This window comes from Colletes gigas, unplaced genomic scaffold (genome assembly GCF_013123115.1).
Source record: "Colletes gigas isolate AHSC1104 unplaced genomic scaffold, ASM1312311v1 Colletes_gigas_Sc00019, whole genome shotgun sequence".
Lineage (NCBI taxonomy): Eukaryota > Metazoa > Arthropoda > Insecta > Hymenoptera > Colletidae > Colletes > Colletes gigas.
This window is the reverse complement of record NW_025106648.1, coordinates 4440721-4455200: the sequence shown is the minus strand read 5'-3', so window position 1 is coordinate 4455200 and position 14480 is coordinate 4440721. Positions and strand designations below refer to the sequence as shown.

Below are 14480 nucleotides of genomic sequence, written 5' to 3'. Positions count from 1 at the left end.
GTCAACGGTTTACGGAGAAAACCACATTTACTGTCTACGGGCAAGTCAGTTCTTGGAACATGCATTACTGATGAGGGGAGAATTGACATGCCCAAACCTTGGTAAATGACTTATATATAATGAAAAAATTCATCTCTGTTTTGTGGATGGACTACTGAATTAGTCAATGCCTGAAAAAGGATTTGAGGCGTTCCATCAGAACCAGAATATTCAATTTTTCTATTTCATTGTTGATGAACTTTCAATTACAATCATACCATGATCGCTCTGAAATAATAAAAAACGAATAAGATAATACCACTTCATTAAAGATAATAATTCTTTGATCACAACAATATTTTCACTAATATGTTATATTAATTAAAATATTTAAGATACACATTATTAACGCAGTTGCAATTTTCTACCATTTTTTAAGCAAAATTTATCTAAAATATTGTTTAGAATTTTTACGAGCAATGTAACCATGAATATTGGATTTTGCTCAAAATGTAATCAAATTTTGAAGCGAGCATACAGAATTTACATATAAAACCATTACTTGGTTGATTACGCGTATACAGAAAAAATTCTTCTTCGCTCATTTATCATTTAACAGTAAGAAACATGGAATATGTGATAAATGTAATTTAATTACAAAATTACGAAATATGCACAAAGCTTAGTTTTGATTTAATTTTAAATATTCATCGCTGCAATGTCTCTGCTATAATCCATTATGTTGCATCAATGGGAAATATTGAAATATGGAAATAAACTATTTTCATATTATTTATATTTTATTTAAAACATGAAAATAAATATTTTCTGACGGATATTGCTAATTAAAAACAGGTACATATTTTAAGAAATGAATTATTCTGTATTGTAAAACGATCATAGGGTAGAAATAAAATTACCGTAGATTAAGGTAACCATAATGAGATAGAGTATTGTACACAATATCTACACTTGAAATGCATTGAATGTTGAATAAAATAAAGCCGTTGCTCTATTCCCACCGCAAAAATATTTTGGAACGTTCGCAAAAAAAAACAAAAAAAAAAAAAAACTGAAACAATAGGAAGAAATTGTGTAGCATACCGGAATAGCAATGAGAGGGTAGAAGTAAAATGTGAAGAGTTGGTAACAAAGGGCGAGCTCACAAAACCAAGAGTCTACCTAGAACTGAAAATGGCAGCCAATGGAAAAATAGCAGAAGGGAGATTAATGCTTGGCAAAATTGCATATACATCCAAGAATTGCGAATGAAATTCGAAATGCTCGAATTAAGTATGCTACTTTTCATTTCACCAAGGCATTCAGAAGTTTCAAGGGCTTCTTTGGAAGCTTTAAGAGTTTCTCAACTTTTGAGGTATTCAGAATCTTCGAATACTTTAAAACTATTCAGCTGTCGCGTCTTTGGAGAACGGGAAACAGAACCTACAAGTATTTAATACTCAATTCACAGTTTTGTCGCACTCTGCTACTGAAGGGCGAAGAAATGATTGTGTTACTTAATGGGGGAAAAAGTAAATTAAAATGGGTCTCAATGAACGATGTTTTCTTTATCAGAAAGTGAAACAAAACTTATTTTCTGTTAAAGATTTCTTAAAAAATAGTATATTGTATTTTGGTACAAAAATATGGTGATCTAAAATAAGATTTAAAATACATAATGAAATAAAATATACCACTTAAACAAAACTTATTTGCTGTTAAAGATTTCTTAAAAAATAGTATATTGTATTTTGGTACAAAAATATAGTGATCTAAAATAAGATTTAAAATACATAATGAAATAAAATATACCACTTAAACAATATAAAACTTTTTTTTCCAATACTGTAAACTAAAACTTATTTACTGTTAAAAATTTCTTAAAAAATAGTATATTGTATTTAGTCATGGATATAGGATATATTACTGTATAGTTCATTAGCAAATCTAAGCTTTCATAATTAAATGAAATAAAATTTTGTTTCTAATACTGAAGAATTATCCTTTCAAAATTAATAAATGAGAAACAAAGAAAATGGTATTTAAGAACATTCGTATGGTTCTAATAAAGTATTACTAGTCGTTTTTTTTGGAAACCAATGCATATAGTAGTCACAGTGTAATTTTACGAAATTGATCAAAACACGATAAATCTCACCGACGAAAGTTATTCTTCGTGTTCGTTTCTTCGACACTTTTATGAAACGTTTCAACGATACAAACAATTCGATCTGACGCAGATGTATTCCATTTCAAGTCCTCGCGAAAACTGTCGACTATTTCTTCCACGGAGACACGTTTCTTTTGTTCACTCAGAAACGTTCGATTACCAATTGAAATATTCATTAGCGAAAACTCCTCGCTTTGTTGTCAAGACCTTGTTACGAATACGATATAATCAAAGTAGTTTCTAAAATAATAAAACTATTATGTGCATTTTCGCTGTCAGGACAAATTACTAGTCATGATCACAAAAGTGTTCTCGAAGCATGTAATTTTCTTATCGACTTCATTTTTAACGTACTTGGAAATCGTAATGCATGTCTGTCTGTTGATAGGTCGACACAAGATCGATAAAATGTCGAAGAAAATGAAAGGGAAATTATTGTGTCAATCAAGTGATGATGTAATGCGACAATGGGATACTCGGACCGACATCAGTTGCCAACAAGCCATGGAGTTCACTGACAGCCATTATTGCAAAACTAGTAGAATGCACCTGAAGTTCTTGGGACAGTGGCCCTATGAGGATCCTTCGAAACGCAGGATTCGAATATATTCCATTTACACTGCTGGAATTATGATATTCTCCTCGCTGGTAACACATGTTTATATGTTTATCCACTCTTTTCTTAAATTCGTTAGGCCCACGGGAAGGTTTTAACATTTGTTTCGTTCACTGTTTCGTGTGAAACTAGTTTTTGTAGTTTTTGTTACAGTCGAGTCTATGTATCAAAAATTCATATGGAATAATGAATATTTTTTTAGATTTAATTTCCAATAAATTACGTCATAAATGCATTTTATATTTGGCGATTTTATCGTCTTTCCACGAGAAGAAGGCACAGCGTGTGTACATCTCCACTCTTGCTGCAACCCACTGATTGGATGTCACCGATCTTCGTCACCGTTTTCGACCAATACCTGTGAGTCAGCGGACTGCAACAAGAGTGGGGATGCAAACACGCTGTGCCTTCTTCTAGTGGAAGAATGGTACTTGTAAATAATAGTTCTAAATTGTAGATGCGATAGAAAACAGATACAAGTAATTTATTTATTTATAATTGTTTAGTAATTGTAATAAATAGCTTATTTTGGTCCCTGGTATATATTGAACGAATAATTTGGTTTAGATAACTATACGTCTATATCTAATAATTACTTCAAAATATACAGGGTGTCATGTAGCATGTAAGAATTGCTTCAGCAATAAATTCTGTAGATGAAACATAATATATCTGACATAGTTTTCGAAATATACTGAGTTTCTTCTAAAACACACTCTATCTACTTGCAAATACAAGTCTGCAAACATTTTATTATTGGCTTTTGTCTTTGCTTTATATAGAAACATATTTAGTATTTTCTGATTAGAAGAACTTTCCATTTCCACGTACAACGTACTTTAATAATCTTGACACTTTAGTGCTCCAATAACTCATACATATATTTAAGGTTATGTTTACAGAATTACTATACAGGGCGTTCGGCCACCCCTAGGAAAAATTTTAATGGGAGATTTTAGAGGCCAAAATAAGACGAAAATCAAGAATACTAATTTGTTGATAGAAGCTTCGTTAAAAAGTTATTAACATTTAAAGTTCCGCCAGTACTGAATTTTTTTCTAGAAAGTGGGTAAGATTTCGAGGGTAGGTATATTCATCAAAAATTATTGTAATTGACCCCCGAAACCGAAAATAATTTTTCAAGAACGATTTGAAATTTTTTAATTTTGTCGACAAATTTCACACCTATTCGAATTTTTTTCTCGAAACTGGGTAGGAATTCGGGGATGTGTCTATTCACTAAAAATGATTGTAATTGCCCCCGCAACCAAAAATAATTTTTCCACAATAAATTGAAACTTTTCAATTTTCAGGGTAACAGACAGTTATGGTCAGACATTCTATTTTCAGTAATGAATTTTTTTCTCGAATATAGTTAGGATTTAGGGGATATGTCTATTCACCAAAAATGATTGTAATTGACTCCCCCAGCTAAAAATAATTTTTTTAGAACGATTTGAAATCTTTTTTTCGATGAAAAATTTCTGCAGCTACCTACCCCCGGTCAATTTTTCTTAAAAACACGTTTTCGATTTTAAATAATTTTTTTTGGCGACCTACAGAAAAGTTGTGTAATACTTTTTTGTAGATGCCCATGGGCTCCATTTCAGAAAAAATTTTCAATGAAATATATTCACTATTGTAGGAGTTATGGACGTTTGAAAATTGGACCAGTCTTATGGAGGTTTTCTCACTTTACGGGGCGTGGGAGCAGTTTTTCGTATATTTTTGGAATTTATACATATTCTTGGCCGAAATACGCGTAGTTTGCATTTTGAAAAATTAAAATCGTCCAATCCGTTCAGGAGTTATGGCATTTTAAAGATTCGCATAAAATTTCGGGGAACCATTATTGGGCCTCACATTAGATTTTCGGTAAAGAATTTTTTTCTCGAAAGTGCGTAGGATTTCGGGGTATATCTATTCACCAAAACTGCTTGTAATTGACCCCTGTAACTAAATATAATTTGTTTAGTATGATTTAACATTTTTTAATTTCATCTAAAAATTTCAGTACCTATTCGAATTTTTTTCTTGGAAGCGGGTAGGATTTCAGGGGTATCTGTATTCACCAAAAATGATTGTAATTCAGCCCTGCAATCAAACATAATTTTTTCAGTATGATTAGAAATTTTTTAATTTAATTTTTTAATAACTTTTTAATGAAGCCTTAATAAAGAAATTGATATTCTTGATTTTCGTCTTATTTTGAGTGATGGCCGAACACCCTGTATAGGAGCATATTTAGTATTTTCCATTTCCACATACAACGTACTTTAACAATCTTGACACTTTACTGTTCCAATAACTCATAAATATATTTAAAGTTATGTTTACAAAATTACTATATAAAGTCCAACATCAGGCATTCAGTTCTGTTCTCCAGTAGTTAGATGAAATTGGTTCAACTGTCTCCATATTTCGAACGAATTATTCCAATATAAAACTAGTCATCGGACACTAACGAATGTGGACTAAAAACGAATTAACACTGTGAAGCAATGTATATTATAAAACGAAACTAACACTAGTTTATTCATTAAAAATTGATTACATTATAAAGTCATAAACTTCACCGAAATATTAACAATTTAAAATTTTCGTTTTACGAATGTATCAGCTTCGTTTGATTTTGTTCAAGTTAATGGTGGAATTCTTTCGATAATTTTCCAGTTTTTGAAATTCACCCGATCTTTTCGAGAATTAAACATGTTCGAAGCTATACCTCCAACCATAACGGGGCTAGTTTGCGTGTCTAAATTAAACGCTTTGAACTTCAATGGAAAGAAGGTACGCGTGGATTGGTAAATATGTTAAAACCATAAGTAGTTCTAATCTCGGAATTATTTGATCACTTGTAGCTAGGGTACCTACAAAAGCAAATAAATGACGATTGGAAAGAACGAACAGCTCCCGATGAAATAAAAATCATGGAAAGATATGCGAACGAAGGAAGGATCTTTTCAATGGCGTACATGTGTAATTTTTCATTCGTATTATTATTATCGAATTTTATGTGGCAATCGTTATTCAGTTATCGTAATGTCAAATAATTGGTTGTATGGCCTTCGAATATTACATTGAATGGAATTCTGTGGAACAAAAATCATGGATTCGTCAGCTTTCGCAGTATATTAACGCATACAATTTATACTGGCAGCAAAGTTCTATGCAAAGTTTTAATTTATTTATTACCGTTAACCTATTACTTACATCGTTGTTACGTATCAAATGGTAAAACACGTTAAACTAGTTATTCTTATATTAGTTCAATTTCTTTATTTTCACTTTCATATTTTATGGATAAACATAAATTGGACATGGAACACTTGCTTTATGTTTGAAATGTTTGATTGCGTAAATTTACGGAATATTCGTAGAAAAAGTTGGTCTCAACAAGGTCACTTCCCCAACTATCAAACATGTTACACTTGATTACAATATAAATACATGATTGGGATTATGTGACTATAAATTCGAACAATAATTTAGTACTTGCTCTATAGTAGACAGTCGATGATCAAAAATAATATAAAGAAAAAATATTTCCCACAAACATTATTGTAAAAGAAAATAATGAATTCTACATTTTATACAAAAAGTGATTTACGATTGATTATAAATGTTTTTTTTTAATTTTAATTTCCTTGCGTATAATGTAATTATTATATAAAATCTTCAACTATCACGAAACTTACACATATTTTAATACAGTTACGTCTCTTTTTTAGATCTTATATTCATGATTTTAACGGTATATGTTATGTTCATATTCGAACCACGCATGCTCGACATCATCTCACCTCTGAACGAAACTCGCCCGTTGAAACCACTTTTTCCAGCAGAATTCTTCGTCGACGAGCAAGAATATTTCGCCTTGATAACAATCATCTCTATTTTTGTTTGTTTCTTCATAATCATTATTTTGGTAGCCTTCGATACAATATTGATCACATACGTCCAATATATATGCGGTATGCTCGCCGTTGTTGGGTAAGATTATTGAAAATTTTAATTATCTGCTTGTAAAAGTACATAGAATACAAGATGGGTCGTTGCTTTCTTCTCAAAGGCTGTTTTCTATACTCAAGATGAATTTTTTAAATAAACTTTATGTTCTTCTTTAGCATAAACAGGAAGTGATTATATGTTAAAGAATTTTATCGAGAAAATACAATATTATGTTACATCCTCTCAAACTGTATGCATGATTTCGATCCGTTACGACTTTTCTACTTATATTAACCAAAACTGAAATATGAATTTAAAACTTTCTAACTTGAAATATAGAAAACTATGCCTTCGAAGGAAGGAAATTTTTATCATATGACACGCGACTTTAAATTAAATATTTTCTTGTATTGTATTTATTAACAAAAGCAAAGATTTTAGACTCTCGATTAAAAATATTAAAAAATATAATATTCACTAGATATCGGCTGGAACATACACTCTATAAGTGTAACGGTACAGAGCAAATATCCATTAGTCGGCAAAGGAAGAAGTATTCTCTTTTTCTCATGGATTGCGTTCGCACGCATTGTAAAGCATTAGAGTTAGTATTAAAAATAACACGTGTGCGGTAGACTTACTGCAATCATGGTGAAATCAATTTTTCTTCCCAAAGTTTGATCGATCTTCTGGATTCGACTTTTACGCTATGTCAGCTTATAGTATTGGGTTTAAACGTGTTATGTCTCACCATTACTTTAGTAAGAGTGAGTAACACCACAAGAAAGTGCAATTTAAACTGTGCAATAAATCTCGTTGATTACTATGAATTATTATCTTTTTGTTGTAGACAGTGATGTTACTGGGATCGTTTGAAATGTGCCGGTATGCGCTGTACGCTTTCGGCCAGTTGCTTCATGTTTTTTACGTCAGTTATCAAAGTGAAAAACTGATCGACCATAGTCTTTCAATTACGAAGAAAATGTAAGCTCCATTTTTTTACGGGTTTTATTTTTGCCATAATTTTCATTTAAATGTATCAAATAATCCAATAGCTATAGACAGCAATATTTTTAAGATTCTTTTTTAATCTTATTTTTTAATTAAAGATATTTTAGGATTTTTTAAAATTTTATATATTAATTTTATTATTATTATACAAATTCCATATTATTTAGGTGATCCAGATAATTTTATTATAGCAAATTCAATAATTGCAGCAAAACATATTAAACCAGAATGATATTTCTTATTTGCATATTCTATTTTACGAGCTACTCCAAATAAATTAGGAGGAGCATTAATATTATTTATATCTCTTTTAATTTTATATTTTATACCAATTATTAATAATAATAAAATTAAATCTAGTAAATTTTATCCAATTAATAATATAATATTGTGATTATTTGTTAATTCATTTATTTTATTAACATGATTAGGAGGTCAATTAATTGAATATCCTTATATAAATTTAAGATAATTATTTTCATTATTATATTTTGTATTAAATCCATTATTTAATAGAATATGAGATAATACTATTTATATAAATAAATTAAAATTTTTAAATTGTTCACTTTATCTTTATAATAACAGTATTAACGGATTGATGAGATTTTCCCGATTAAAATGAGTCCAAACACGACATAAGTCGGATAATGTTTACTACTAATTGTGGCACGCTTATGGCCGCACGATGGCGCTTTATGTTGGAGTACTGGTCGACCGTAGGGGACCCCCCAAGTAGAGCTCGCCAGTCGGCCACGGGGAATTCCCGTGCTTGTGTATTACTATCGAAACGGTTTTATAAAACATCTCTTCCTCGCTACCTTTGTTATTTCACTGTATGGTTTATTAGACCTGAATAAATCATATTTTATATTACTATGTACCACAATAATTACTTTGAAAATTTTACGTAGCGAAAATAAAACATAGAAATCCAATTGACACCCTTGTTATGAAGATAAAGTGAAGAATATTTATTTTTACGATTGGATGACTGTATTCTTGACTAACTTACATTCGTTATATCTGTACACTGTCTTTGTTCATAGAGTTATATTACATAAGTTTGAGACACACTCAGTGGGAAAGGGGAGGGGGGAGGTTGTTGAAATTTAGGCCAGCATTACTGTATATTAGACGTATCCGGCGCAGATGCATGAATTAATAATATTGTATGTTCTAATTTTGATAAGATTGTTTCGTTACAGATATTATGGCAACTGGTACACGGTACCGAAAGAAACGCAAAGAATGTTATTATTTATGTTGATGCGCTCCAGCAAACCCTCCTATATAACAGCTGGAAAAATATTCGTGTATTCCATGCAGAATTTTAGTATGGTAAGAAGTCAGAATATTTTTTTAAATAATTGTTTTTCCGGAATTAACTACGGTATATTAAAAAATTTCGGCGTAATTTGTAGATTTTCTGTATGAAATTAAAGTATATTTGGAATCAAATTACTGAATATTTCTGTACGGATTTCTAAAATGCATGCTTTAAGAAAAAATATGTGATTTAAAAGAGAAAGGTATCTCACTAAAAAACTTTACTATACATATAATGCAAAAATTAGACGTTGCCTCATAAAAGAGAAAAAAAAAACTGGTCATTTGACTAGTCATGGTAGAAATGGGTATACATGAAGTGTCGATAAGTTTAGTGTTAAATCGATCAAGTCGAACATCTTCAAAATTACAAATGATAATAAAAAATGTTTCACAAAAAAATTAAATTTTTCCAGGGAGAACATAATCTTCATAGTTTTCTAAAATGGAATCATCATTTCTTGCGTACGCTATTCTTTATACAGGGTGTTCGGGAAAATCAAGAATATCAATTTCTTGACTAAGGCTTAATTAAAAAGTTATTAAAAAATTAAATTAAAAAATTTCAAATCATTTTGAAAAAATTATTTTTGGTTGTGGGGGTTAATTACAATCATTTTTGGTGAATACACATACCCCTGAACTCCTACCCAGTTTCGAGAAAAAAATTCGTTATCGAAAATATAATGTCTGATCATGAATGAATGATTCCCCTGAAATTTCATGTGTATCAAATCGTTTTGAAAAAATTATTTTTCGTTGCAGAGGTCAGTTGTAATTATTTTTTATTAATAGACATACTCCCGAAATCCTACCCACTTTCGAGAAAAAAATTCAGTACGGGCGGAACTTTAAACGTTAATAACTTTTCAACGAAGCCTCCATCAACAAATTGGTATTCTTGATTTTCGTCCTATTTTGGCCTCTAGAATCTCCCATTACAATTTTTCCCAGGGATGGATGAACACCCTGTATAAAAGTACTAAATTTTAATATGCATGATGTGCAATATGTCTGGTATGTTAAAATAAAAATATCTCTTAAACTAACAATTTTCCATGATAAACGGTTTAATATTTATCTATATGTAGATAATATTATACTTCGACTATATTTCGTTCATTGAGACGAAGTAGCACCTATCTTTATTCGTCGACTGCGAATATATGTAAATATCCAATCTGATTCATCATTGTTATTTATATTTTCTGTTATTCTCACTAAATAAAGTATAGGTATTAGAAAATATATATGCTTCCATTTTAGAAAAATAAAGTTGACCCTTCAGATGTTCTCTACCTGTCTACATAGCAAAAATTTACATCAGATTATGTGCTTAAAAAATTTGACTTTGTCTGAAACGTATTTTAGTATCATCAATAGTTTCGAAAACCTTCGGCTGGCTTGGTTTAAATAATTGGTAAAGATTCATTTTACCAATGTTCAGAAACTGCTTCGAAGTGACAAGTTTGATGTACAACCCTGTAATTCCCTTTTTCCTTATTATTTAGAATTAAAACGAAATTAACGATTATAATATGCATGATAATTTACGTTAGTGGGATATAACATTTTGTATAAACACTTCCAAAATAAAAAATGTTATAAAAATTGTAAATTTATCAACTTAAAGGACCTTCTGATTGATGGTATCTATGTTATGAAAATTTTGTTCGGTCTACTGACAGTAAATATAATAAGAGTGTAATGAATGACAAATTATGGGTGTCAACTCTGTATATTATTGTGGTAGGATTAACTATTACTGTAACAACAATAACAGATTTTTCTTTTTCAAGGTTGTCCAAAATTGTATGTCGTACTTCATGGTTTTGGCGTCTTTCCAGTAAAGTATGTAATTGAGAATTAATTAAATCTGAGAAAGTACACTTAAGCGTCCTTGAATTATTTATATTTTTTCTTAACGTTATATTTTTGGGGCAGAAATATTCTGATTGATTCAGAAAATGTTAGCACACATTAATAAACGAAATGTAGCCTAACATCCACTTTAGCAATCTATTCAAGACACAAATAAAAAAAAATATTCATATAAACAATGTGCTCCATTTGATTTTATTCCTGTATTATCGACATTTTTGTACTCCAATAATGTGCAATTGCTCATCTTCATAGGAACTTAACTAACTTTAACTTTCTCTCCATTTTATTCTTTACTTATCATTCGTTAACATTGACTAAAGTTGTATGTTAAAAACAAATGCCACGATCTACGTGATGAATGTATAATATACGAAATAACACTTGTGTCATTTCAAAGACAGTTCAAAGGACAGTTTATACAAATAAATAATTCGATTATAATATACTGCCACAGCACAGTGTTTACTTCACTTTGCAGATCATATACTGACATTGTACATTATAGACTGAAATGCCAATAATTTATTCAGGGCTGACGCAACTTCTTTTGTGTGGCTTTCAAAACTGTGCGGGGCCAAAGAAAACCTTTAATAATAAATTATTTACCCGACGTATAAATTGCTGGTACACATGTGCAATACAACATATCGAAACACCAAGTACATTACAAAACTTTGTATTTATCTCGCTTTTTCCACTACACAATATCTTTCATTATGCCATAAAAATTATTTATTAGTTTTAATTACGGAAAACTACGTTCAGCTGGTTCCACGATTACTGGCATTGTCTACATGATTTATAACGCGTTCACTAAAAATTTAAATACGGGGCGAGTCACTACACTGCAGAATTATTTAAAAATCATTTTGCAAAGATAATTACAACGTAGGTGGGTTTGAGCTCCTCTTCCCTTAATCTTTAACGCGACGCTTCGTGGCTTGGTCTTTTTAGAGTTGTGGCGAGACTTCTCACACTCGCCAGCAGAGGGCTACGCTCTCTCACAAATACTCGATCGACCGCCTATTTAATGTCTCTGCATTTAAGGCAGTAAATGCTCCCCTCTCCTTACTTTTGCTTAATCACTTCATACAGCAAGATACGTGCACGTATACAGGGTATTTGGTCACCCCTGGGGAAAATTTTAATGAAAGATTCTAGATTTGAGAATTTGTTGATGGAGGCTTCGTTAAAAAGTCATTAACGTTTAAAGTTCCGCCCGTACTGAATTTTTTTCTCGAAAATGCGGAGCATTTCGTGGGTATATCTATTCACCAAAAATGCTTGTAATTGACCCCTGTAACAAAATACAATTTTTTTAGTATGATTTGAAATTTTTCAATTTCGACTAAAAATTTCAGTACCTAACCGAATTTTTTTCTCGAAAATGGGTAGGATTTCAGGGGTATGTATATTCACCAAAAGTGATTGTAATCCAGCCACACAAACGAAAATAATTTTTCCAGAACGATTTGAAATTTTTTAATTTTGTCGAAAAATTTCACATCTCGAATTCTTTTCTCGAAAATGTATAGGATTTCAGGGGTATGTTTATTCATAAAAAATAATTGTAATTGACCACCGCAACCAAAACTAATTTTTTCAGAATGATTTGAAATTTTTCTAATTTAATTTTTTAATAATTTTTTAACGAAGCCTGAATGAAGAAATTGATATTCTTGATTTTCGTCTTATTTTAGCCTCTGGAATCTTCCATTAAAATTTTTTCCAGGGGTGGCCGAACACCCTGTATAGCACAAAAAATCCGCTCTGTTGCTGAAAAATTTTCGAGAATCACGCATCATCGTGCAACGGAAAAATTTCAAAATTCAAAGTGACCGAGACTTTTCACCCTTGCGTCGAGAAACACGTACACTGTGAAGAAACGCGCGAAACGGAAGTTGGGGGGGTCCCTGCGCGACGACACGCGTGCTACCAACTTTGGCTCACCACACGCACCCTTCTATCCCTTCTCATACATTCATTATTTTCTCGTCGACGCAAACGAAAGGGCGGTAGTGCGACGAACACGACGACAACGACGTCCGTTGTGTCCTCCGTCGCCTCTTGCTCCTCTTCGCCCCACGTGGCGCTTCTAAATTATTTTAAACTGTTATTCTGGCGCGCAATATGACGGCGGTCGACGCGATGTTACGCTTCGCGAGTGCCTGTCTCGAGGGGGGGAAAAAAATAAAAAGACGAAAAAAATCTCGTACAGGTGTCGCCGACTGTCGAAAGCACGCCTGGGATATATATTTGCCTGAAGAGCCGTCCTTCAAAGATGAATCGCTCGTTCGAGCTGGAATTGTTCCATGTTTTCGAGACAACGTTTTGGCAAAATACCTGTCAAACGACTCACGACTAATCGCTGCCGCGTAGACAACAATTTTTAAAATTATGTGTAACGTTGTTGAAAGTGTTTTGTTTTATTTATTTTGGTTTGCAGTTGTTTGATAATCTAGAACGATTATTGTATATAGTATATATTAGTGAATCACATATACATGTAGAATTTAACAAAGAGAATTGTATTTGGAACGAATGTACAAATGATGTAACTATATATACGAATCTGAAACACACAATCTTTTTACATAAATTAATAATTGGTAACACAATTTAATATCATATAGGAATCACATCTATTTTTCACAACCACTCGTTTCGTTCTCCCTGGTTACCCATTCCTTCACGAACAAAATACTTTTAACCCTTTTACACAAAAATTAACATTCAACAAAACTCCAAACATTAAAAAAAGGTAACAAAAATGAATGACTTTCCATATGCAAGGGAGATTCTAGAGGCCAAAATAAGACGAAAATCAAGTATACCAATTTGTTGAACGAGGCTTCGTTAAAACGTTATTAACGTTCAAACGTCCGCCTGTAGAACGGCAATCTACGAACAGCTGCGCGCGCCCGATAGTGGTTCTCACTCAACATGTGGAACTCTACTTACTGACTCATCGACAGCTTTACAGTTTTCTGAGTGGGAGCCACTATCGTGCGCACGCAGCTGTCCGCAGATTGCCGTTCTACAGCCTATACTTTAAACGTTAATAACTTTTTAACGAAGCCTCAATCAACAAATTGGTATTCTTGATTTTCGTCTTATTTTGGTCTCTAGAATCTCCCATTAAAATTTTTCCCAGGCTGGACACTCTGTATTTTAAGGACTAGAGACAGAGCTTTCATGGTTTGTGCAAACACAGCGAGAGGGTGTCGTCCTTACATTACACGAAACATGAACAAATGAATGGAAAATGCGTGATTTCACGCATCTCCACTTTGCCGTGAAAATTTATATCTCAATGTTACGGATGTTATTAGGATGTTATCCGCGCATACCGTGCAATTTGCGGAAAATGTTTCAGTTGCGTCGACGTTTGGCCCAGTTGCAAGAAACTTTCCCCGATTTAGAACGTCACGACAACAGCGCCAGAACATACGTACGTCCTTACATTTCCTACCGTTCCTTCGACACTGGGTTCGCTCGCCTCATTCTATCGCGGAATCCCCCCGTTTATCCGGGTTGAAA

At 32.0% G+C, this 14480-nt stretch overlaps 1 protein-coding gene across 1 annotated transcript; it reads left to right on the top strand.

Annotated features, from left to right (window-relative positions):
* The first annotated feature begins 2653 nt into the window (after positions 1-2653).
* On the top strand, positions 2654-10906 carry LOC122400562 (odorant receptor 67a-like). Its single transcript, XM_043402085.1, has 9 exons — positions 2654-2797; positions 5439-5555; positions 5627-5744; positions 6497-6758; positions 7198-7320; positions 7393-7477; positions 7567-7700; positions 8936-9068; positions 10856-10906. Exons 1-9 carry the CDS (start codon positions 2654-2656, stop codon positions 10904-10906), a joined length of 1167 nt encoding a protein of 388 aa, XP_043258020.1.
* The last annotated feature ends 3574 nt before the right edge of the window (positions 10907-14480 follow it).